This window comes from Oratosquilla oratoria, chromosome 1 (genome assembly GCF_046742065.1).
Source record: "Oratosquilla oratoria isolate Oo_2021 chromosome 1, ASM4674206v1, whole genome shotgun sequence".
NCBI lineage: Eukaryota > Metazoa > Arthropoda > Malacostraca > Stomatopoda > Squillidae > Oratosquilla > Oratosquilla oratoria.
The window spans coordinates 59785933-59811928 of record NC_134777.1 but is presented as its reverse complement, the minus strand read 5'-3'; the positions used below and the strand labels follow the sequence as shown (position 1 = coordinate 59811928).

Sequence of the window (25996 nt, the reverse complement as noted above, 5' to 3'; positions counted from 1 at the left end):
TAAACCCAAACCCACCCATTTCATCCCCACATACCCCACTCCCATTCACCCTCCTTCCTTGGCTCCTGGATGACGGGTCATCCCTGCATCTTGCCCACTGTCCTGGGTCAGAACCAATGCAGCAACACAGCACATCCACACCAAGGCTGTTTCATTTAACTGGCACCCTCCCTCCTGTCCCCTCATGCTGAAAAACAGATGGGGAGAAATTCCTTTATGCTACATCAAACTATCACCCACTCATTACTTCCTAACTTCCCCCAACCTCTTCCATGCATCACAACAACATCCATACACAACCATTCTCCATTCACCCCTATCTTCTGTCTTCTCCCTTCCTTCCTCAACAGACATTCCCCTCTTTCCCAATGCCCCTTTCACCCCATCCATCCATCTCATCCTTATTTGCCCCCTCATATTCACTCCTTCCACCTGTCTTCACTTCTTCTACTAATCTTTCTCTCTTCACTCATTCTTTCCACATATCCAAACCATTCCAATACTCTCTCATCAACCCTATCTCCCAAGTCCTTTTCCACCCTCACCTTCCTCTTCACTAGGGTTTTGCCGATTAATTGGCACTGGCACTGGCAAGAATCAGCACTTTTTTGAGAAAGGGATTCAGCATCAGCAATATTTTGCTGATGCCAATGCCAATTCAGTAATTCACCTATTAATCATTGCTTTCTTTTATTTTCACATAGCATCACAACCGTAGGGAATGAGGTAGCTAGGAATAAGCTGTGGTAGTGATAAATCTACGCTGCCGTCTAGTGCCATTACACATTTTGAAAATACCATGCAGTGATAAAATCTGTAGATACGAGAATGTATGACCGGAGAAACTTTTAACCTCTTCACTCCGGGGCACATCGCACGTCTGGCAGCATTAGCTGTCCGACGTGCGATGTTGCGTCATAATAATCACATTATAAAAAATAAAGTCAGTGCTCAATCGTTCGTTCTCTTTCACCCATGTATTTTGATAACTATAGAAAATATGATGAAGCCAGTTTAGAGAGAATGAAAGTTACATAGGTACGACTACAATAAATATAATCAAGATGGCGACGTTGGCATCATCGAGTACCCACTTGCTCCTCATGCCGCTTACGTAGGTGTCACCGTATGGAAGTGGTTAAAATAGCAGCACAAGTTGGAGTAAATGCTAGAGCACAATATATTAAATTTCAATTTTATTTTTGTATTTAAATAAAATTATATATTTTTTGAAACAGCAAAGTTTCTACAACAGAAATTACGGGGAGAGTAATATGGGACCAAATAGATTTTCCGCTTATATGTGCAAAAAATCGCAGCAATAAATATCCAAATGAATCATTCATAAAGAATTTTATGTATTTTGATAATACATAACAATATATCTTTATGCTTTTTGACAATGACAGCTATGTGGAGAGTGAATGTCTCTTCAGCATTGGTGATAATGTCAACACCCCACACTGTAACCACTAGACTCCAGAAACTGAGGAGAAATTGATGCTGTTGAACTTCAATTTGCAAATGTTTAACTTTAACTATTAATCCATGGAATGCGGCATGACTCAGGTTAGGGCATCATTACTTGTGACGGTGGTCAAGATGATGGCAATTTGAACACTGCTCGAGGCAAGTTGAACTAAGGGCATGGTTCATTAAGTTCCACGCTACAAAGTTTACTGTTAGGGGCACTGTCCTAGTCTCCCGATAGGGGGGTTTGTCACATTAAACCAAATTATATATATATATATATATATATATACACATCCCCCTTTTTGGATTTTAAGCCCGGTCACAGCTTTTGGAGGAGGAGGAGGAGGAGGAGGAGGAGGAGGAGAAGAAGAAAGCCAAGCCATTTCCTGCATTACATGGGTCAAATATTAGATAGTAGAGACTGAGTTAGGTTTAGGTTTTACTATCAAGTTAGAATTAAGAAACTACATACATATACCAAAGGCTTTTTCCCCCTTACAAGGGAAGTAGTCAAAAAGAAAAAAGCATAAAAACCATTCCCACCCATTCCATCCCTTATAAACTCCACTCCCCTCCACCCTCCCTCTTATCTTGGCACCTCCTGGATGACGGGTCATCCCTGCATCTTGTCCACTGCCCTCGGTCAGAGGCAGTGTCGCAAGACACAGCACATCCACAGCAAGGCCGCTTCATTAAATTGTTGACCCTCCATCCCCTCATGCAGAAAAGGAGAAGACAGGGAGAAATCCCTTTGGGCTGCGTCAAATTTTTCTCACACATACTACCTCACCCCCCATCCCCGTCCATTCCACCTCATGCATCACAACATCATCAATATATGACCATTCTCCATTCACCCCATCTTCTGTCCTCTCCCGTCCTTCCTCAACAGACATTCCCCTCTTCCCCAAAGCCCCTTTCACCCCATCCATCCATCTCATCCTAGGTCTCCCTCCACATGTGTCTTCCATACCTCTTTTACTAGTCTTTCTTCACTCATTCTTTCCATGTGTCCATACCATCCCAATACTCTTTCATCCACCCTATCTCCCAACTCCCTTACCACCCCTGTTCTCCTCACCTCCTCATTTCTCACTCTATCCAGCCTAGTATCCCCCATCATACTTCTCAAAAACACATTCAAACTCCTCTCTTATGTTCCATGTTTCTGCCCCATACAGTGCTGTTGGCACGATCACTCTTAGCATCATTCCCAAATGTCTATTCCTCATTACACTTTTTAATCCACCAAGGCATTTACTCACTTCTCTCAATCTACATTCTACCTCCACCCTTTCCTGCCACATTCGCACCCAAGTATCTAAAACTATCCATTTCCTCCAGTCGCTATTCCTTAATGCTCACTTCCAGTCTGCTGCCATTTTCACCCCTTGTATATCTCATCACCTTACTTTTACCCACATTTATCTTCAAATTTCTTCTTTCACACTCTCCCAAACTCTGTCACCAACTTCCTCAATCCCTCCTCTGATCCTGCTACAAGCAGTGTCGTCTGCAAACGACAACTGGCTCACCTCCCACTTTTCTCCACTTTCTTTAACCATCTCCAGTCCCTGACCCACCACCCTTGCATTTACCTCTTGCACCACCCCATCCATGTATAAGTTGAACAGCCAGGGTGACAAAACACATCCCTGTCGAAGTCCCACCTTTACCTCAAACCACTCACTCTCTCCATTTCTAATCCTGACACATGCTCTACTACTCTCATAAAAACTCTTGACAGCTCCTAGAAGCTTTCCTCCTATCCTGTACATCAGCAAAATCTCCCAGTGTCTTCTTGTCTACCCTGTCATAAGCCTTTTCCAGATCCATAAAAGCCCAAAAAACATCCTTACCTTTTCCCACATTGTCTTACTTCAAAAATCTGACCCACATAACCTCTACCTGTCCTAAATCCACACTGTTCCTCACCAATTATCCCCTCTGTTCCTCTCCTAATCCTCTCAATCAAGATCCTCCCATAAGCCTTCCCAACTACATTTAAACCAATCCCTCTGAAACTACTACTCTCACACTTGTCCTTTTTTCCCTTGTAAAGTGGAACTATACAAGCATTCCTCCAGCACTCTACCCTCTCTCCAACAAACATTAAATAACCTCACCAACCAATCCACCATCATTTTTTTTTTTTTTTGACATTCTGCATGGCATCCATCCAAACCAGGTGCCTTACTCTCATCTTAACAACTGTCTTCACTTCATCCTTCCTTATTTCTCCTCCATTTTCCTCACTCATCACAGTCATTTTCTTGGCACTTCCCACTGCAACTATCTTTCCCTCCCTATCCTCCTTCACATTTAGCAACTCCCTAAAATACTTTGCCCATCTTCCCCTTACTGCCTTCTCTTCCATTTTCATCTGTCCATCTGCACCTTTTATATTTTCTTCTCTACTTGATTTGCCTCCTCTTCCTCTCTTAATTTCTTTCCAAAACATCATTTAATTACTTTCAAAATTTTCTGTCATACTCTTACCCCATTTCACATATGCTCTCCTTTACCTTGTGCTTTATTTCTCTTTTCTTCGTACCTCTCATACTCCCTCGTCCTATTTTGTAACCAATCTGTGAAAGCTTGCTTCTTCTCTTCTACAACCTTTTTTGTTTACTCATACCACCCCTCACTCAATAGTTTAATTACTTTATATTAAAAACTGATTTCTCCCCATCTCCTTTTATGCATGGGGGGATGGAGAGGGGGGTCACTGATTTAATGAAGCGGCCTTGCTGTGGATGTGCTGTGTCTTGCGACACTGCTTCTGACCCAGGGCAGTGGACAAGGTGCAGGGATGACCCGTCATCCAGGAGGTGCTAAGATAAGAGGGAGGGTGGAGGGGTGTGGAGTATATTCAGGGATGGAATGGGTGGGAATGATTTTATGCCTTTTCCTTTTTTGGCTACCTCCCTTGTAAGGGGGAAAAAGCCTTGGTATATGTATGTAAAAACTGATATACCATAATTATAGAAAGTGGAACCAACAACTTACAGTGAATAGGAATCACCATCAGTAACTGAGAGTGAATAGGAATCGGCACACCCCTACTTTTCACCTCGTTTCTCACACTATCCAGCCTTTCCATACTTCTCAAACACATTTAAACTCTCTTCCTCCCTTATGTTCCATTACCTGCCCCATATAGTGCTCTCGGCACAATCACCCCTTAATACAATTTACTCTTAGCATCCATTCCCAAATGTCTATTTTTCATTACTTTTTAATCCCCCAAGGCATTTACTTGCTTCTCTCAATCTACATTCTGCCTCCAGCCCTACTTCTCCTTTTCCTGGCACATTTACCACCAAGTATGTAATTGCACAGTCAATACTTAGCAACTGTTTTGGGCCCCCTATGAATCCAAGCCATCATGTATGTTAGACTAAAATTTCTACTCATACAGAAATGAGATACCTATGTACCACTGCTGTCTCTTTGAACTTTTTCTTTACCACTTCTATAACTTACCTCTTCTTTCTCTGAGGAGGTGGTAGTAGTGTGGGAGAATACCACTAATGAATTTCCATGTTTGTCACTGAAGGTACTGGGGATCTTCACTGTATTTTTCTCATGTGAAAGGTCAATGTAGACAGTCTAAGAAGACTGACCAGAATACTAGTAATTGGTTAAGTGCACATGGATGTGGTATGGATGAAAATGAAAGCAACAAGATTTGTGGTAGGTTTGTGAGATGAAAGATGGATGTCTTTCATGTTCACTCCATCCACTTCTGCTCTCCAAACCTTTTATTGAGTTTTCCCTCACTTACTCTTTCCACATACCAAGACCAAACTTCAGTAGCACTCTTTGATCTATCTTTTCTGTACCCCACTTGATATCTCCCTCTGTCCATCCTCATATTGCAGCTATGTACCAGAAAAAATTATCTTTAAAAAATACTCACAAGAAGTTCTGGGGGGCCATCTTCTGCATCCTCAGCACTTTGTTCCTCTCCGATCTTACTTAGGTCCCATACGTGTAGGCGACGATCTGTACCAGAACTTGCCAGGATGGTTTCATTATGTGGTGACCATTGTACCTGAAAGAATGGTGCAATAAAGAGTCAATATCTGGAGCTATATACTTACATCCAGCATTGGGCTGGTCAATGCATTGTTCACTTAAGGGGGTACGCGACACCTGGAGGTCATTTTCTAAACTATTTCGAGTAAAGAGCTGAAACTTCTCAGGTAAATAGGTATCCATGTTGCCTACATTTTAGGTGAAACAGAATGATGTATGTACACATGTACTTATACCAGTAGCGACATTTAAAAGTGCACAGCACCATATTACGTGGACCAATTTGTTTTATATTTTGGCTATGATTAGTCAGTAAGCACACCTAGGGCCGGTCATTGAGTAATTAAACAATTTCCTTTATACTTTTGCATACAGGCATTTCAATTTTAATGTCTGGCAAAAATTGTGAATTTTTTTTTTTTTGTCTTGTTTCCATTATTACTCCGAACTCTTTCATCCTATTCAAAATATTCGAATGATCGGCCTTAGCAGTTACTAAAAGTAACATTCCCTGTAAGTTTCATCTAAATCTGATGTATTTTATATTTTTTATGATTAAAAAAAAGTGAAAAAATATCGAACGGAGATATGGCAACTTGAAATATAAATATATCTGTACCTTGCTTATAGTTTCACCAATTTGACTGATTTTTTCATGGCTTAATTCTTATTATATAATGAGTAAGTACAGTAAAAATCATCAACATATTTTAATTATAAGTACTTTAAATACTGAAAAACTAAAGTATAAGTACATCACAGTAGTGATGACGCACAGACGACACCATCATATAATTTGCTTTTTTGCACCTTTGGCGGTTTCTTCATATGAAACCTCACTGCTGGGGGTCTTCAGGGTATCTAAATCATTGTAAAGAGGTTTATTTTCCAGCAGTGGGCGCCTTCTCTTTCCTCATCAGATTCCCCTCACCAATCTATGTTGGTAGGGCACCCCTTCCAGCATCATATGATGTCCCTTCTTCTCTCTTCTTCCTGTATAGCCTTGATCTTTTTCCTCTTGCTTTCTTCTTTCGATTTAATCTTCCTCTTTGAATTGTTTAGTCTAATGTTGTCCTTTACCTCTGTCACTGTCACAGAGGTGCAGGTGAGGGCAGTGGTGGAGTGAGAGGTGGTGAGGTCTTGGCTAGCTGTCTTTGACTGCTGTTTTTTGTCATTGTGGATGTTCTTTTTGCTACCCATGATGACTGTACTAAAGAGTAATATGTACTAGCTAAAGTAATAGATTGCAATGAGAGCTCATGAGACATGCGCATTTTTCCTTTCAGAGCTAGCCGGTAACTGACGCTTAGCTTCGCTCAAAGTTGGCAAAACTTCTCCCTCTACCTTCCGCCCTTCCCCTCCACCATCGTACTGGCCGTTGAAGCACTGGGCGAGCGTAAATTCAATCAAATTTCAACGTTATTTGCTGCGCCTGAAGGTCCTAAGTGGCACGCCTCCTTCTAGTGTGGGTTGCGCCTTTAATTCTGTCCCTTTAAACCTCATCTAAGACCTTTAAATTGCGCGTGACTGGAAAATTATTTGTCGGGATTTATTTCTAAATGGTATACGAACATTTTGAACAGTTTTGAAAAATGCCATATCTTGACCAAATTCACCCCCCCCAGGTGTCGCGTACCCCCTTAATAAGGACATGTAACCTATATCTATTTGAGAAAGAGAATGTAGTGGAGAAGGGGTCATGTAAAAAAGTTCTTATATTTCTCAGAATACATTACAAGAACAATGACAGTATCAAAGAATAACTTGCCTGGAAGATCTCATCCCTGTGCATATCGAAGGAGTGTAACTTCAGGCTGAGGTTACGTAAATCCCATAATGCTACAGTCTGGAAAAAACGTAAACTAAATATCAAACAAATTCAGGTATTACTTAAAAATTATAGTTGCTAGTGTATATATTATAACATTTCACAGCACCAAATACCACAGAAACCAATGTTCTAAAAAAAAATATATATATATATATACATATACCAAGGCTTTATCCCCCTTACAAGGGAGGTAGCCAAAAAGGAAAAGGCATAAAATCATTCCCACCCATTCCATCCCTGAATACACTCCACACCCCTCCACCCTCCCTCTTATCTTAGCACCTCCCAGATGATGGGTCATCCCTGCACCTTGTCCACTGCCCTGGGTCAGAAGCAGTGTCGCCAGACACAGCACATCCACAGCAAGGCCGCTTCTTTAAATCGGCAACCCCCCAATGCATAAAAGGAGAAGACGGGGAGAAATCCCTTTGGGCTGTGTCAAATTTTGCTCACACATACTACCTCACCCCCCACCCATTCCACCTCATGCATCACAACATCATCCATATACAACCATTCTCCATTCACCCCTGTCTTCCGTCCTTCCTCAACAGACATTCCCCTCTTCTCCAAAGCCCTCTTCACCCCATCCATCCACCTCATCCTAGGACGTCCCTTCATCTTCACTCCCTCCACACCTCTTTTACTAGTCTTTCTTCACTCATTCTTTCCACGTGTCCAAACCATCCTAGTACTCTTTCATCAACCCTATCTCCCAACTCCCTTTCCACCCCCGTTCTTCTCCTCACCTCTCACTCTATCTAACCTATTAATCCCCATCATACTTCTCAGACACCTCATTTCAAACTCCTTCTCTCTTCCTCTCTTATGTTCTATGTTTCTGCCCCATAAAGTGCTGTTGGCACAAACACTCCTTCATACAGTCTCCTCTTAGCATCCATTCCCAAATGTCTATTCCTCATTACACTCTTCAATCCACCAAGGCATTTACTCGCTTCTCTCAATCTACATTCTACCTCCACCTTTTCCTGCCACATTTGCACCCAAGTATCTAAAACTATCCACTTCCTCCAGTCGCTCTCCCTTAATGTTCACTTCCAGTCTACTGCCACTTTCACCCCTTGTACATCTCATCACCTTACTTTTACCCACATTTATCTTTAGCTTTCTTCTATCACATACTCTCCCAAACTCTGTCACCAACTTCCACAGTCCCTCCTCCGATCCTGCCACAAGCGCAGTGTCGTCTGCAAACAACAGCTGGCTCACTTCCCACTTTTCTCCATTTTCTTTAACCATCTCCAGTCCCTGACCCACTACCCTTGCATTTACTTCTCGCACTACCCCATCCATGTATAAGTTGAACAGCTAGGGCGACATAACGCATCCTTGACAAAGTACCACCTTTACCTAGAACCACTCACTCTCTCCATTTCTAATCCTGACACAAGCTCTACTACTCTCATAAAAACTCTTGACAGCTCCTAGAAGCTTTCCTCCTATCCCTATCCTATATATATATATACATACACACACACATATATATTTGACTTCTTGTAGGAATAGGGTTACAAACAGCAGGACATATAGTCCCATCACTCCATCCTGTACTAACTGCCCTTTATGACTTGAGTGGGAAAACTCGGCAGTATTTCTTCTTCCCACTACCACAGAGAACAAAGGCAAAAATGGAAATACTCAAGATGTGGTACCAGACAGTATTAACCCCTTCCATACGGTGCCGCACACGTAGGCGTCATGGACTTAGATCTCGGTGGCAGCAACCAATGCCAGCTGTACGACGTGTGGTAATAATACTCGCATCATAAAATATAGTCACCGCTTATATCGATCGTTCTCTCTTCACCCGTGAATTTTGATAACCATAGAAAATGCGATTACAAAAGAATTAGAAAGAATGTCATTATGGAGGGGCGACTACAATAAATATAATCAAGACGCCGATATGGCAGCCTCGCGAATACACTCGCTCCCCATGACGCCTACGTGTGCGGCACCGTATGGAAGGGGTTAAGAGGAGTTGGGGTAGGATAACTGAGGAACAGACACAATACAATATAGTAGTATAATTTCTATACCAGTATAGATTTCCTCAACATAGACAAAATGATGTGTGGCTCTGGTCCCTGAACTATCACCTGCTTGCTACCAAAATTTATACAGCACAATAACATGTAGCCAATACTCCAGATGGGGAGGAGGAAAGAGGATGGAAGTGGGTACATGCAATTTGAATTGGCTACCTCTCTTATATGGGGGCAAGAACCTTTGGCATATAAATATAGACAAATATCTTTCTACCAACATACCAAGGGTATCTTCCCCTTTATAATGGATGTAGGCAACCAAGGGTCACACCCACTCCCATTGTTTCCCTCTCATCTTAGCTCCTTGTGGACAAGGAGCCATCCCAGTCTCCCACCCATGGCCTGGGTCAAAAACAATGCAACAAGACATAGTACATCCACAGCAGAGCCACTTCATTTACACATTAACCCAAAATACACATACTGAAAGGCACTAGACCCCTTAGAAAGTGGTGACCCAGCCAAGGCATACTACTACCCTTCACCCATTTGCTGCTCCTCACCCCCCCTTTTTTTTTATATCTCAGCTCCTTGTTCCCGAGCCCAAAACCCATGAGAGACAATGCAGTAAGACAAAAACCCTGTGATGGTATCATACCATTGTGTATATTATATATACTGCATTGTAGCATCATAGTTATTATTGTGTATTATACTTGTAAATTGTTCAATTGTGTTTGTATTTTCCAATTACATAATTATCATCCCTTCCGGCTACATCAATTTATTTCTCACACATACTCCTTTACCCCCTACCTATTCCACCTCTTGCATCACAGCATCATCCATATACAATTATTCTCTATTCATCTGTCTTCTGTCCTCTGCCATCCTTCCTCAATAGACATTCCACTCTTTCCCAAAGCCCCTTTTACCCCATCCATCTCATCCTAGGTTGACCCCTCAGGTTCACTCCTTCCACACCTCTTACTATTCTTCACCCATTCTTTCCATGTGTCCAAACCATCCCAATACTCTTACATCAACCCTATCTCCCAACCCTTTCCAACCCCATTCTCCTCCTCATCACATTTCTCACTCTATCCAGCCTGGTAACCCTTATCATATTTTTCAGGCACCTCATTTCAAACACATTCAAATTCCTTCTCACTTATATTCCATGTTTCTGCCCTGTACAGTGCTGTTGGCACAATCACTCCTTCATACATTCTTCTCTTATCATCCATTACACTTTTTAATCCATTGAAGGGAGGGGGGGGAGAGAGAGAGAGAGAGAGAGAGAGAGAGAGAGAGAGAGAGAGAGAGAGAGAGAGAGAGAGAGAGAGAGAGAGGGAGGGAGAGAGAGAGAGGGAGAGAGAGAGAGGGAGGGAGGGAGGGAGAGAGGGAGGGAGAGAGAGAGAGGGAGGGAGGGAGGGAGAGAGAGGGAGGTGTCGCTGAATTAATGAAGCGGCCTTGCTGTGGATGTGCTGTGTCTTGTGACACTGCTTCTGACCCAGGGCAGTGGGCGAGATGCAGGGATGACCTGTTGTCAAGGGGGTGCCAACATAAGATAGAGGGTAGAGGGACGTGGAGTATGATAGGGATGGAATGGGTGGGAGTGGTTTTTATGCCTCTGATTTTATGCTACCCCCCTTACAAGGGGGGGGGGAGAGAGATAGAGAGAGAAAAGAGGCCTTTGGTATATGTATCATAGATTTTGTTGGACATCAATCTGACTAGATTGTATTAATTTATTACAATCTGTGTACCTTCTGTAAGGAGAACCAAGTGACCATGTATGTTTCCCACAAAGCCAAGGCTTGGAAGACAGTTGTAACTGCCTCCAAACTGTACGCACGGATTTTTCAATTGCAGTGCTTTGGTGAATTTGAAGGCAGAAATCATGGAACATAAAAGAGGAAGGGAGGAGGAGTTTCAATGTGTTTGAGATGAGGTGCCTGAGAAGTATGATAGGGGTTACTAAGGACAGCATGAGAAATGAGGTGAGGAGGAGAACAGGGGTGGAAAGGGAGTTGGAAGATAGAGTTAATGAAAGAGTATTGGGATGATTTAGACACATGGAAAGAATGAGTGAAGACTTGTGCTTTGGTGAATTTGAGGGCAGAAACATGGAACATAAAAGAGGAAGATAGGAGTTTGAATATGTTTGAGATGAGGTGCCCGAGAAGTATGATAGGGATTACTAGGCTGGATAGAGTGAGAAATGAGGTGAGGAGGAGAATAGGGGTGGAAAGGGAGTTGGTTTGGACACATGGAAAGAATGAGTGAAGAAAGACTAGTAAAAGAGGTGTAGAAGGCAGGGGTGGAAGGAGTGAATGCAAGGGGTCAACCTAGGACAAGATGGATGGATGGGGTAAAAAGGGCTTTGGGAAAAAGGGGAATGTCAGTTCAGGAAAGACGGGAGAGGACAGAAGATAGGGGTGAATGGAGAATGGTTGTATATGGAGGATGCTGTGATGCATGAGGTGGAATGGGGGGCAAGAAATAAATTGATGCAGCTTGAAGGGATTTCTCCCCGTCTTCTCCTTTTCTGCATGAGGAGACGGAGAGGGGGGGGGGTCGCCACTTTAATGAAGCAGCCTTGCTGTGGATGTCCTGTCTTGTGATGCTGCTTCTGACCCAGGGCAGTGGGCAAGATGCAGGAATGACCCATCATCCAGGTCCCGCCAAGATAAGAGGGAAGAGGGTGGGAGGGAGTGGAGTATGTTAGGGATGGAATGGGTGGGAGTGGTTTTTATACATACATATACCAAAGGCTTTTCCCCCTTACACGCGAAGTAGCCAAAAAAACAAATGCTTAGAAACCACTCCCACCCATTCTATCCCTATCATATTCATCTACCCTCTTCCCTACTTCTTATCTTTGCACCTCCTGGATGATAAGTCACCCCTGCAGTTTGCCCACTGCCCTGGGTCAGAAGCATCACAAGACAGCACATCCACAGCAAGGCCACTTCATCAAATCGGTGACCCCCTCTCCATCCTCTCATGCAGAAAAGGCGAAGATGGGGAGAAATCCCTTTGGGCTGCATCAATTTATTTCTCACACATACTCCCTCACTTCCATCCCCATCCACTCCACCTCATGCATCACTGCATCATCCATACACAACCATTCTCCATTCACCCCTATCTTCTGTCCTCTCCTGTCCTTCCTCAACAGACATTCCCCCTCTTTCCCAATGCTCCCTTTACCACATCCATCTCATATTAGGTTGCCCCTCATGGTCACTCCTTCCACACCTCTTTTACTAGTCTTTCTTCACCCATTCTTTCCATGTGTCCAAACTATACCAATACTCTCAATAACCTAATCTCCCAACTCCCTTTCCATCCCCATTCTCCTCCTCATTTCTCACTCTATCCAGCCTAGTAACCCCTACCATACTTCTCATGCATTTCATCTTGAACACATTCAAACTCCTCCTTTCCTCTTTTATGATCCATGTTTCTGCCCCGTACAGTGCTGTCGGCACAACTACTCCTTCATCCATTCTCAAATGTCTATATCTCATTACACTTTTTAAACCTCTAAGGCATTTACTCACTTCTCTCAATCTACATTCTACCTCCATTTCCTGCCACATTTGCATCCAAGTATCTAAAACTATCCAATTCCTCCAGTCTCTCTCCCTTAATACTCACTTCCAATCTGCTGCCACTTTCTCCCCTTGTACATCTCATCACCTTACTTTTACCCAGATTTATTTTCAACTTCCTTCTTTCACACACCTTCCCAAACTGTCACTAACTTCCTCAATCCCTCCTCTGATTCTGCTACAAGCACAGTGTTGTCAGCAAACAAGTGGCTTACATCCCACTTTTCTCTATCTCCTTTAACCATTCCCAATCTCTGACCCACTACCCTTGCATTTACCTCTCACACCACCCCATCCATGTATAAATTGAATAGCCAGGGTGACATAACTCATCCCTGACAAAACCCCACCTTTACCTCAAACCACTCACTCTCTCCATTTCTAATCTTAACACAAGCTCTACTACTCTCCTAATAGCTCTTAACAGCTTTTCTTCTATCCTATATATCTGCAATACCTTACAGTGCCTTCCTGTCTACCCTGCCATAAGCCTCTTCCAGATCCATAAAAGCCCAAAAAACATCTTTACATTTTCCTATAATTTTCTCACACATGCCTTACCACAAAAATCTGATCTACACAACCTCTACCTGTCCTAAACCCACACTGTTCCTCACCAATTGCTCCCTTGCATCCTCTCAATCAAGACCTTCCCAACTACATGTAACAAGCTGATCCCTCTGAAACTACTACTCACACATGTCCCCTTTTCCCTTGTAATGTGTAACTATACAGGCACTCTACCCTCTCTAAAACAAACATTAAATAACCTCACCAGCCAGTCCATTACTGTACCTCCTTTTTTCTGACATTCTGCATGGCATCCATCCAATCCAGGTGCCTTACCTGCTCTCATCATAACAGCTGCCTTCATCTTTCCTTATAAGGGAGGTAGCCAAAAAACAACTAGGAGTTTTTTGGCTACCTCCCTTATAAGGGGGGGGAAAAGCCTTTGGTATGTATTATACATGCAAATTGTTCAATTGTGTTTGTGTTTTCCCATTACATCCTTAACATAGATTTTGCGACATTAATACGACTAATTTGTATTAATTTATTACAATCCATGCACCTTCTGTAAGGAGAACAAAGCAAACTATGCACGTTTCCTGCAATGCCAATGTTTGGCAGGCCATTGTAACTTTGCCTCCAAACTGTATGCATGCATTTCTCAATTGCAGTGCTTTGGTGAATTTGAGCCATAATATATTTCTTACGTGTAGTGAGACTTGTCACCCCACTACATACCACACAGCAGAGCTAAACAGCCAAAACTGGGTATCTCTAATGCTTCATTGCATGGCAACCCTCTCCTCTCTTCTATTCAAGAACTCGCAGAACAGATAAGAAATTCCTTTGGGCTAAATCAATCTAGCATCCATTCACAACCCCTTTTCACTCACAATTATCTTTTGCCCTCACCCCATCCTGCTCAACAGTAACTTTCACATTTACCTGAGGCACCCTTCAATCTATCCATCCCATTCTTAGTCTTTTACTGAAGTTTACTGTATCTACCTATGTGTACCCTCTTTCAGCAAGTCTTCTTCACTCGTTCTTTCCACATGCATAAGCCATCCCAAAACTCTTTCATAACCCCATCTACCAGCTCTCTTTCATCTATGATCTCTGCCTCACTGCAAACTACCAAGCCCTGTTGGGGTGCTGTCTTGCTTTTGACTTGACCAATGGGCACAGTAAAGGGACCCTTCACCCAATGGGAAAACTTGGACTGTTGCTATGTCACAAGATGATAACATTAGAAAGACGTAGTCACCAGATGTAAGCTTTCCATGTGTGTAGTGTTAAGCATGATTTACATGAGCAATGTTTAGGCACCAAGTTCCCATTTTCTTGGTACTTTACCTTTGCTCATGTGAACTGTGGTTAGCATGAGAAAAGTGGGAAAAAGCTGCCAAGGTAACAGGAATTTGGTGCCAACACATTGCTTGTGTGAACTACACTGAAAACATCATACCGAGATCTTAGGGCAAGTCCAGAGAGTGTCAGCCCATAAAGGTCCTCCTCTTGGAGGTGAGGGTGTTGACAAGTTTTGAAAATGGGCAACTTCACTATCCACCTTGCAAGACCACCACAAGCATGTACCATCATTGGTCTCAAGGAAACAATATCATGGATATGCTTGTTAATACTCTAACCTTGTCAGCACTGCCTGTTGCAAGAATGAACTCAGAGTAGGGATTAAAGGAGAGGCAGTTCACTTCCGCAGTGTGGGCATCTACAGTGTGGGAGGGCTTATTAGTGTTGTTAGATCGTGTGTCCCAGATCATCAGTTTCTGATCATCAGCAACAGAACCGAAGAGGGACTCATGAAGAAGATGCCAGGCCACATCCTGAGGGAAAAGAAAAGAAATATAAAACTTATTTCAACTTTCATGATAATGTAATATGAACTATTTCATTCTACTTCTATCAGATGAAAATCTTTGCAGTCATCCATATCTAAGAGGCATTTTGATTTGACAAGATAAATCTAGCAACAAGAGAAAATAGTTCACCTCCACTACAGCTGTGTGTCCAGTAAAAATAGTTTTGGCATCAATAACTCTGTTCTCTTTGGGTGTAGCATTGATATCCCACAGACATATTGTGTGGTCATCTGATGCACTAAGGAGATAGCCATTCAAATTGGGATTCCAAGACAAACCATAGCCTTCTTTTTGATGACCACGAAGCCTAGGGGGTAAAGAAAGTAACTTAAAATTTCTCATCTACAAATGCTGAGGTAATGTTTGTCTTAAAGATAGCTTTCTAACACACACACACACAAATATATATATGTATAACTATACATTCCCTTCTCCCTGTCATCACATACTGGGTTGGTGACGATTCGCTGCAGCCAATTCGCTATTTGGGTCATTTGGTTGCCGGGGACTATTTGCCACCCAGAAATATACATATATTTTCCATCTTACCTGTTCTTTATATTTTTAGTCCTTTTTATCTATGATACTACATGCAGAATATTATTACAAGAAAAGAACAAGATGTAAAATGAACATTTGTTTTACACCACAATTCTAACAATTTTATAAAATAGATGAAAAATAATAAGTTAGGTGGTTACACAAAAATTTATTTTATGAAGGGGAAAAAAATAGTTGTGCGCTATTCCATAGTGTTTCTTTTGCCCTCATATTCAAGAACGATTGTTTTTATTCTTTTGTCCGTGTCTTGAAAATTTGTTTCAGCTTTGTTGGTGGAAGACAACCAGATATCAGCTGTTAAGAGTACATAAGAAAGCTGAGTGACATTGCTATGATATTTAATTGAGTTTGAATATTCGTATTCACTTTTTGGTTTGTTTTCCTTTATTGTTTGTATAATTAGAAAAAGGGTGAATATGGCTTGTAATGGCTATAAAATTTTGGAAAACTGGCTCAGGTGTTGTGAGGAAGAGATTACCAAAGTCTCCTTCCCCTTTACATGGGGGGTAGCCAAAAAGAAAAAGGCACAGAAATCACTCCCACCCATTCCATCCCTAATAACTCCACTCCCATCCACCACCCTCCCTCTAATCTTGGCACCTCCTGGTTCATGGGTCATACCTGCATCCTGTCCACTGCCCTGGGTCAGAAGCACTGTCGCAAGACACAGCACATCCACAGCAAGGCCACTTCATAAATTTGGCAACCCCCCCCCCTCTCCTCTTCATCCCCTCATGCAGAAAAGGAGAAGACGGGGAGAAATCCCTTCGGGCTGTGTCAAAAAAATTTCTCATACATACTTCCTCACCCTGCATCCCCCACCCACTCCCCCTCATGCATCACAGCATCATCCATACACAACCCTTTTCCATTCACCCCTATCTTCTGTCCTCTCCCATCCTTCCTCAACAGACATTCCTCTCTTTTGTAAATGTGACATTCCTCTTCTGTAAATGAATATATAAACAAGTAAATAGATAAGTGAGTAGATAAATAAACATCTAAATACATATATACACCAACGGCTAGTTATATTTTTTGTTTCTTTTTATTCATTATATATCTCAACCTAATAACTTCTCATTGTCTTTATATTCGTTCATTAATTCAATTTTTTTCTGGGCATAATGGATGACTCTCGTATGAGGCGACTTGTTGAAAGAAAACTTGAATAAGAAGAAACATGCTGTAAATCCTATTTTTTTTTTTGTGCATCTGGCCAGTGGCGAATTGTACCCGTCGGCGAACTGTATCTGTCTGTGAAATGCTAGTGGCAAACAGTCCCATCCCTCAAATAGCCTTTCTCTATTAAGAAAACTACTAGGTAAAATAAAGGCTCCATACTCACCTCAGATCTGGATGACATTCTCCAGAAGGATCTGGTTTTGAAGGATGTTTAGTGTAGTCAAACACTAGAACATCACTTGAAGGAGTTTTTGTGGCAATAACACACGGATTCTGAGGCATATAGCGGGCTCTATTCACCTCCCCCTCATGATTTATCTTGATCTCAATTTCAATTTTGCCACTGACTGAACCAAACCCTCCAAATTCTGTATAATTAAAAATAAAGATGAATGTGCATGAAAATGCATATGCCTACAAAATCATTTAATCACCAAAATATGTATTACAAATAAGATTTCAAGACAGTTTGTGAGTGACAGGAATATCAAGAATGAGGGGGATAGCTGAGGCAAAGGCAGCTTTGGATGTGTATATTACGTCTGACAACAGTATAATGGGCAAGAGACAGAAATGAATGGATGAAGGGATGATACAACTTGAAGATATATTATCATCTACTCCATCAAGTAATGGATACAGATTGGGGAGGGTGTTTCATTATCACATGGTTAACCATTTCCGTACAACTCACATTCTCGCATGCAGTATCAGCATCACACTACTTGCATTATAAAATATTAAGTCACTGCTGTATTACTCATTCTCTTTTACTCTGAATAATAATAAACACAGAAAACATGACCAAACCAGTTCACAGAATCTTGGGGGTGTGGGGTGTGTGTGTAAAAAGACTATATATATATATTATATATATAATATATACATAAAAGATCAAAATGCCGTTGCCGGCATCCTCTTGTACCCACTTGTGCCTCATGATGCCTACGTAGGTGTCATCATACCAAAGTGGTTAAGAAGGGGGCTTTGCTGTGGATGAGCTGTGCTTAACTGTACTGTTTTAGACACAATCACAGTGGTTGGGGTAAGGTATCCATTCCCCAGATATTGAATAGGGAAGGGTGGTTGATATATTTTCAAATGTATGTATATATGTATGTATGTATGTGTGTGTGTGTTTGGCCACCCCTTTGTAAAAGGGAGAAAAGGCCATCAATACAAATATACATATATAAAGCAAGAACTAATGAGAATGGACCACTTACCACCTTTCTCATTATCGTAGTGTGAAGCATCAAACTGAGCATCTTCATTAGGAAGTTGAACTGATGCAATCAGGAGGTGATTCTGCTCATCACTTGTGTGTGTACCCAAAATGAGTCGATGCACACTGTAGTCCTTTCCCTCAGGTCTAAGAAACATGAATGGTTTGAAATAATCTTCAACATGCACTACACCCATAAGTCCATATAATGTAGGCCTGCACAAAATAAGCTACATATTCATAAACCTATAAACAACATGCATTCCTTCCGTTCACCTGGTAACATCTGGAAGCCACTGGGCAGTAAGGGAAGGCCATTCAAGTGCATGGGTCATTACCAAATCATACAGGAATGGAGTGTTCTTCTTCCATATCTTGTACTCTTCATTGATAACTCGCTCCTCCACTGCATCATCAAATGTGTCTAACAAAAAGTTATGTTCATAATAAGCAACATTATCAAAATTAATATTCCAAAGTTAAAATCATGCACACTCTAAACTTATATTCATGAAGCTTATCTGGTCATGATAAATAAGCAATAAAATATGGAAGCTTAAGAAAAGTCCATACATCAATCTCAACCAAACAGTATAGGTTAATTTAACAATCCCAAATTAACTTACATGGATAAAAAACTTGCTATCTAAATTTTGATTGATAATCAGCCTCATCTAAAACATACCATGCATGAGAAGCCCTCCCACTATTTTTTTCCCCAAGTCACATCAATTCAGTTATCAAAATGTAAATTATTTCAATAGCATCTATACACACTTCCCATCAACTTAGGGTTAAATAATATCTTGACATTGTTACTTGTGAAAGTTGCACCAAATGAAGTAATTTTATGGTAAGCCTGTCATTCTTACTGGTTGTCTGTACATAGTTAAACTACCATCAAGTTATTTAGCTTAACTAGGACCATGCCTGAGTCATATAGGTTCAAACCTATTCTGAGCAACACCCTCAAGTTAGCAATTATCTTCTTTTTCCCCTTTATATACCACATCTACCATGGCTGTCGACATGCAATTTGTTTAAGCTTTTCTGTATGAGGGACAAAGCATGAAGAATGTATGGAGAAAGTCTGACCTCTATCTGCTCTTCAAATCATTTGCCTCAAAGACAAATGCTGGAGGTGTAAGGATTATATATATTTTTTGTAGGTGGGAGGTTTGCTTTCTCAATTGGCTTTCATGTGACCTTGATTTCTCTTAGAAACTGCTAATTTTGCTGAATCCATCCCCCCAAAATTCTATTGTTGGTATGGATAAAGGGACTTGTAAACTTCGAGTGTGTTTTCACCACAAATTTAAGAAAGAAAAGAAAAAAGAAACGAGTGTGCAAATTCTCCTATATAATTACAATTGTAAACAAATATTACAGGATTTGGGAAAGTCAGCCTGAAACAGTTTATTGACAAGTCCTGTCAACAATTTGACATACAACAAACCAATCATACAACCTGAAGAAATTAGGGACTTTTTTCAAAATAAAACCTTGAAAATTAAAGTAAAGTTAGTCTAAAAAGCATTAGCCAACATTAACTTGCAGGGGTTACATGATGCACAGACAACTTTGTGGGCAGAGGGAGAGCACTACACCCTCAACTATTATATGACAATTCAGTCCACCAATCCAATGCCCCTTATCTAATTTACAGGATACCAACAGACACCTGACTGGCCTATTAGTCATGCAAGGAGAAATCACTGTGTTGTCAAAATAAGGATAAGTTGGAGCAATGTAGGATTCCTTCAGCATTTCCAGTGTGATGAAGGTGTCTAGAAGTTTATTTCTGTGGCCTATTCTGTGTTGGTATTTTTTATTCTAGTGTTGCACAGTGCCCAGGTGTGCTTGTGTAGTTCTTGTATATTTTGGGATTGAATTTTGTCTGAGGCTAACCTGAGGGATGTGAAGGAAAAGGGAATTTGGTTGTCAGTCTTGAAGTGTTTGTATTGTGATCTGAATGTGTATGTGTTTTTCATATGGATGTGTTGTGTGGTGCAAGTAGTACAAGTTTGAGTAACACATTGCCAGTATATTATGTTTTTCCAGTTGATTAATTGCATGTAATGTCATGATATGGGTGGGTAGGATCTTTGGTTAGAACTGTGTGCCTATAATTTTCATGTTCATGAGTTTCTATATGCAATGTTTACTAGGAAGATATTGGTGCATTTGTTATCACTCCCAATGCTTTGTTCTATAGTTTGTAGCGTACTGGTTTTGTTAACTGTTGGAAACCATGCTGGAGGCCTAGTTGAGTGTGGCGAACAAGAATGGTCTGTAGATTGTGATTAGTTTACCTCTGCAGAACAAATACCAGCATGCTACTCATTTTAGTATATTTATTTTCTTGCTGGTTTTCATCCTGGTCTTTGCTGTGTGGGTTGAAGGGCATGTATGAAAACTGAGACCCGGGATTTTTGTATCCTTTTTCAACAGAAGTATTTGGCCATTCATTTCTAATATTGGATTTTTTCATACATACTTGCCTTGGGTGACTTAGGTTATTGAGGATTTCAGTAGGGAAGCCTCCATTCTATTTTGTCTAAGCCACTATTCTAATTTGTTTACATGTTTGGGTGTTCTTAGCAACTCTGTAGCATATGCATGGGTGAGCACTTTTGATGTTATGATCTCGATCTGGTGTAGGGAAAAAGATCACTTATGAAGATGTTGACCAATGCACATGTCTGTACTCCTCCTTGAGGGATTCCATTGTAGTGGTTTGGTCCTTGATATTTGGCTGTTTTGGGTTACTCTGTACAGTCTGTCACAAAAAGTTAGCCATTTCTTGTTAGTGACATATCAGTCTTCATGATCTTCTATGAGTGTATGTTTGGTAACTATCAATGGCCTTATTTATTGTCCATTACCAATATAATCGTTCTTTCTGGTGATGCTTGGTTAAATCCTTCCAACACTTGAATGATGTTTAGAAGAAGCATACCGATGGAGAATTCATAACAGGATTCTCAAATAGACCTGAACTGCTTGTATGTTTGGAATTTTCCTGTTATGTCACAACTGTCAGTAGGTATTTTGTGCATTACTTTCTGTTTGGTTGGTTGGTTGGTTTATGAAGTTTTTGGCTAACATTACTTTCTGGGCACCCCCTTATAATGGGGAAAGGGCCTTTTGGTACACATGTATGTATATATATATATATTATATATACATTTTGTATGCGCACGCGTGTGTGTGTGCTCACTCCTTGTTGTCCATTCAAACTATTATTTTGTTAGAATAAATTAAACTACTCACAGGAGCCTTTTGATGGTAGCTGGCAAGGTCTGTAATTTTGCAGTATGACATTTATTTCTACAAAAAATTGTGCTACGTTGTGGATACCCATTTCACGATTCCAATAAAATTACATGAACAGAACTAAGAGAAAGCAAGTTTATTACAGGCATCCACTAATAATACAACCCATTTAAGTTGCACGAAAACATGTAGAAATATTACCTCAAACATTATATCAAGGCATTTGATTATAATTAGTCATATATGCCATTAACCTTACAGAGATGCAAGTGGCAAGTAACCCAGCTGCTGCTTAACCCAGCTACTACTGTACAGCAATGTAGTCTGAAACCAGTGTAATCTGTTACATCTATTCAGTACCTTCCATACAATATCAATATCTAAACTACACTTTTACACTAGTATAACCAATTATTTGTATTGCACATGTATGGAATAGGGTCAAGTCTGTTCATGGAGATAAAACCAGTCATGGTAAAGGCCGACATGAGTTGTCATCAGCCAACAGCAGGCTCAAAAAATGCCAAAAACCGACTGGATTGCTGGTTTTCAATTGTGTTATATTTTATTCCTGTACGAAGATTTAGCAAATTTGAATGGCTCAAATGTGGGACTGTCCTTTGAGATTGTAGGTGATGCCACAGAAGAGCTCGGGATTTGCACACACATCATAACTCTGCCATACATAGGACAGCGCCATATTTGCTCCGGAAACTACTTTCAGTGACAAACTTCACTGAAAAACTTCAATGCTACAATTGAATAAAAATATCCCACTAATTTTATATGTAAAGAACCAGTAAACACATAATAAATCTACATTTATAACTGCTGAAGACTTTCACTTTTGAAAATAAAATAAAACTCATCACCAACATCTCATTTACAATATCTTTCGCAAACCACAAGTTATTCCTTTTATGAACTGGTAATGCCCCTGGCAGAGGGAGGTTGAACTAAACTGAAACTAGTTGAGATGGCGGCTGACAAGTTCAGTGTCATCGGCAAACTAAACTTGAACATATTAGATCACAACAAAGTAATGTCATAGCACATTGGTAAAATAATACTAATGACCCACTTTAAAATAATACTAATGACCCACTTTCGCAGAAGAGGTGAAAGTAAAATATCCATATATTTCGATCACCAACTGTGATCCTCTTCAGCAGATATGATTACAGAGGAGAAAAGCATGTATTTATACAAAAGTAATGAGGTAAGCAGGTAGGAACGGGGGCTCAGGTCACGTGTCCAGCGCTACATGGACATTGGTGGATTTTGTCCACTGTTAATGTAGAGGGTAGCAGTCTATTTATAGTTAAAGAAGCTATACAATCTGGTGACCATTGGCCATAGGAAATATTAGAATTTGTTAAATTATTATTAAAGAGGATTCTATTATTTTTCTTCTAAAACTGCATTTAGATTTGTAAATTATTTCAGCATCATCCCAATTTATTTGATGGTTTTTATTGGCGACATGCTGCGATACATCGGAATTTTTCTTCCCATAGTTCTTGTTCTAGGATCAAAGAGCACAAGAACTCTGTTAAATATGGGCAGGAAAATTCTGACGTATTTCAGCATGTTGCCAATAAAAACCATTGAATAAATTGGGATGACGCTAAAATAATTTACAAATCTAAATGCAGTTTTAGAAGAAAAATAATAGAATCCTCTTTAATTAATATTTTTCCAAATTCTAATATTTCCTATGGCCAATGGTCACAAGATTGTACAACTTCCTTAGCTATAAATAGACTGCTACCCTCTACATTAACAGTGGACAAAATCCACCAATGTCCACGTAGTGCTGGACACGTGACCTGAGCCCCCATCCCTACCTGCTTACCTCACCACTTTTGTATAAATACATGCTTTTCTCCTCTCTGTAATCATATCTGTTGAAGAGGATCACAGTTAGTGATCGAAATATATGGATCTTTTTACTTTCGCCTGTTCTCTGAAAGTGGGTCATTAGTATTATATTAATAATATGTTCAAGTTTAGTTCCCCAATGACACTTGAATGAACAGATCATGTTATATTATTAAATAATATTACATGATCTGTTCATTCAAATGTGCAAAATCTTTGTACAGGAATAAAATATGACACAAAGAATTGAAAACAAGCAATCCAGTCAGTTTTGACATTTTTGAGTCTGCTGTTGGATCTTGCTGGCCTTTACCATGACCTCAATAAAACTTGTGCAAGTATTTGGAAGGTGGGGCTGTATAGGTTGTGTGATGATGCCATGTTTGTTCAATGTATATAAGGATTCAGAGGTGAGGGAAATAAATCTAAAGGCATTAGATGGTTGTTTGGAGTTGTTGAGCAAGAGTAGAGGAAGTGGGTGGTGATCCATGTTCATTTTTGTATAGTGTTGCCCTTTGTGGTTAATTCTGCGGAGACTGAAGCAACAGTGAATTTGGAGGGTGCGAGGAAAAAGCTTGCATGTGTATGTGGGCAAAAGTATGGCGATGAGATGTACAAGATATAATAATGGTGGTGCCGAGTTTGAAAGTGGAGAGGCTGGAGGAAGTTGAGTATTTCCTATTTGGTGCTGCATGAGGCAGTAAATGGGGGCATGGAGTTGGAGGTAAAGTAGCATATAAGATGCAGAATTCCTTTCAACTCGAGCAGTGTGGTGAGGGGCAGGGATCTTTCATCCACAAGGTGTCAAGACCATAGGAGGGGAATTAAATACATTTAAATATGTCTAAAGTAATTATAAGCTTTAATTTTACCAAACCCCTTATAAAGGGAGAAACAAGGCCTTACTGTAGCAAGATGATTGTGTTGAATCATGTGTCAAGGATTATTTTCTTGTTTTTCATATATTACTTTTAATTCATATGCCTAAGTTTGGTTTTCTTGCTAATAATACTGGATATATGTCAGTCATAACAAAGATGCTACTTGGGGTTTTAATGATCAATAATAGTCCAGGTTGATTAACATCACTTTCAGACCACATTTACATTATCATAGTCGTTGCAGGGTTGCATGACAGCATCTAATGACACTTGTTCAGAAGTATTTCTGCTTGACATAGCTTCAAAAATATCTGTAACATAGCTCAATCCATATTAGATGCATAGAAGAGGACTCAAACTGATCACCAATACATTCTGCACATAATATAACCCATGTTATTCATTAGCTTAAACTTGTTTCAGTCAGTAACACTACACTTAAATCTCAACTTCCTGTACCTTTCCCACTCAAAACATCAAGCATTAATGACAACAATAATGATTTTAGGAGCTTAATCTTGTAGCAAAACCATAGTCCAGAATCCCCACGTCCCCAATATCAAACGTAAAGAAAGGCTTCACAAACATGCATGCAGTCCATGATCGATGTCTCGTATGTTTTCTGTACGTACTTACAAACCATCTAACCTTACTTCAATGGAACTCAAATTGATGGTCATAGGATCACCTAACATGAAATTACCATAACACTGGAAAACAACCCCAGTGACATATATTGTACCCTGTAGCATACGCAACGAACTCGCTACCTGCATTGTGCCGCCACTGAAGGACCTACATACTCACACCCCCAAAAGTCTTAATATCTCTTAACATGAAACTTATCTCATATCCCTGGTAAACCATTAAGTTCTACTGTATACATACTTCGCCTTGCACTCCCAAGGGCCACTTGTTGTGCATTGCCAGGGCTTTCTATCGGGAAGGAAGGTAGAGCCATGGTCACACTTTCAGCAATTGTGGTGTAAACAAAGCGGATTTGCCCGCCAAATACCAATTCCAAACATCGCGAACAGATATATTTTTAGGTAACATGCACCATCCTTCACTTGGAGTGGCCAAAATTTATCACTGTAATTTATACAATTTATACTGACCTTTTCCTCCTTCCTTATCGGTCATCTTCAAGATTTTTTTTTAACTTTTATAAAATAACACCACACCGGTTCTTCTAATGGCGCCTAAACTGGATTCTGCGCATGCGCAGTGCACATTTTAAACTCTAACAAGAAAATTTTTGTTGTGCGAAAAGAAAAGTTTGGACAAAACAACCCATGCAAGTACATTTCTTTTATAAGAATTTTACTTAAAATTATATACAATTTTAATTCGTACATACTATCATGAACAAATGTTCGATATAACACAATAAGTGTTACATTTCATTATTGGAATTGTCAAGAAAGCGCGCGAAAATATAAGACCATGAAAACAGCTGTCATGATTTACGAGTTTGTAAATATACATGTGTTCGCCCTTCCCTTTGGTTTCTTGGTGCCTTCGGTCAGCTCACATTTTACATTCATGTTCACCCAGCCCATGCAATACATCTAGTTTAAAAATATGACGAGTACTGGAATTTCGTATCCTTAGCAACATCAA

General features: G+C 40.4%; 1 protein-coding gene across 4 annotated transcripts in view; it reads right to left on the bottom strand.

Annotated features, from left to right (window-relative positions):
* Positions 1-25614, bottom strand: part of Caf1-55 (chromatin assembly factor 1 p55 subunit) — a 29459-nt gene extending 3845 nt beyond the window's left edge. For 2 of the 4 annotated variants that reach the window (XM_076192664.1, XM_076192756.1), the window contains exons 1-8: positions 25262-25408; positions 18612-18759; positions 18337-18482; positions 17274-17478; positions 15494-15671; positions 15134-15328; positions 7283-7360; positions 5396-5530 (exon numbers count right to left, since the gene is read on the bottom strand). In XM_076192664.1, the coding sequence (XP_076048779.1) occupies positions 5396-5530; positions 7283-7360; positions 15134-15328; positions 15494-15671; positions 17274-17478; positions 18337-18482; positions 18612-18759; positions 25262-25334 (1158 nt within the window). In that variant the 5' untranslated portion in view covers positions 25335-25408. Of the gene's footprint in view, positions 1-5395; positions 5531-7282; positions 7361-15133; positions 15329-15493; positions 15672-17273; positions 17479-18336; positions 18483-18611; positions 18760-25261; positions 25409-25491 lie in introns of those variants that run through there. The other 2 variants (XM_076192577.1, XM_076192847.1) reach the window with 2 other exon arrangements.
* Positions 25615-25996: the final 382 nt, after the last annotated feature.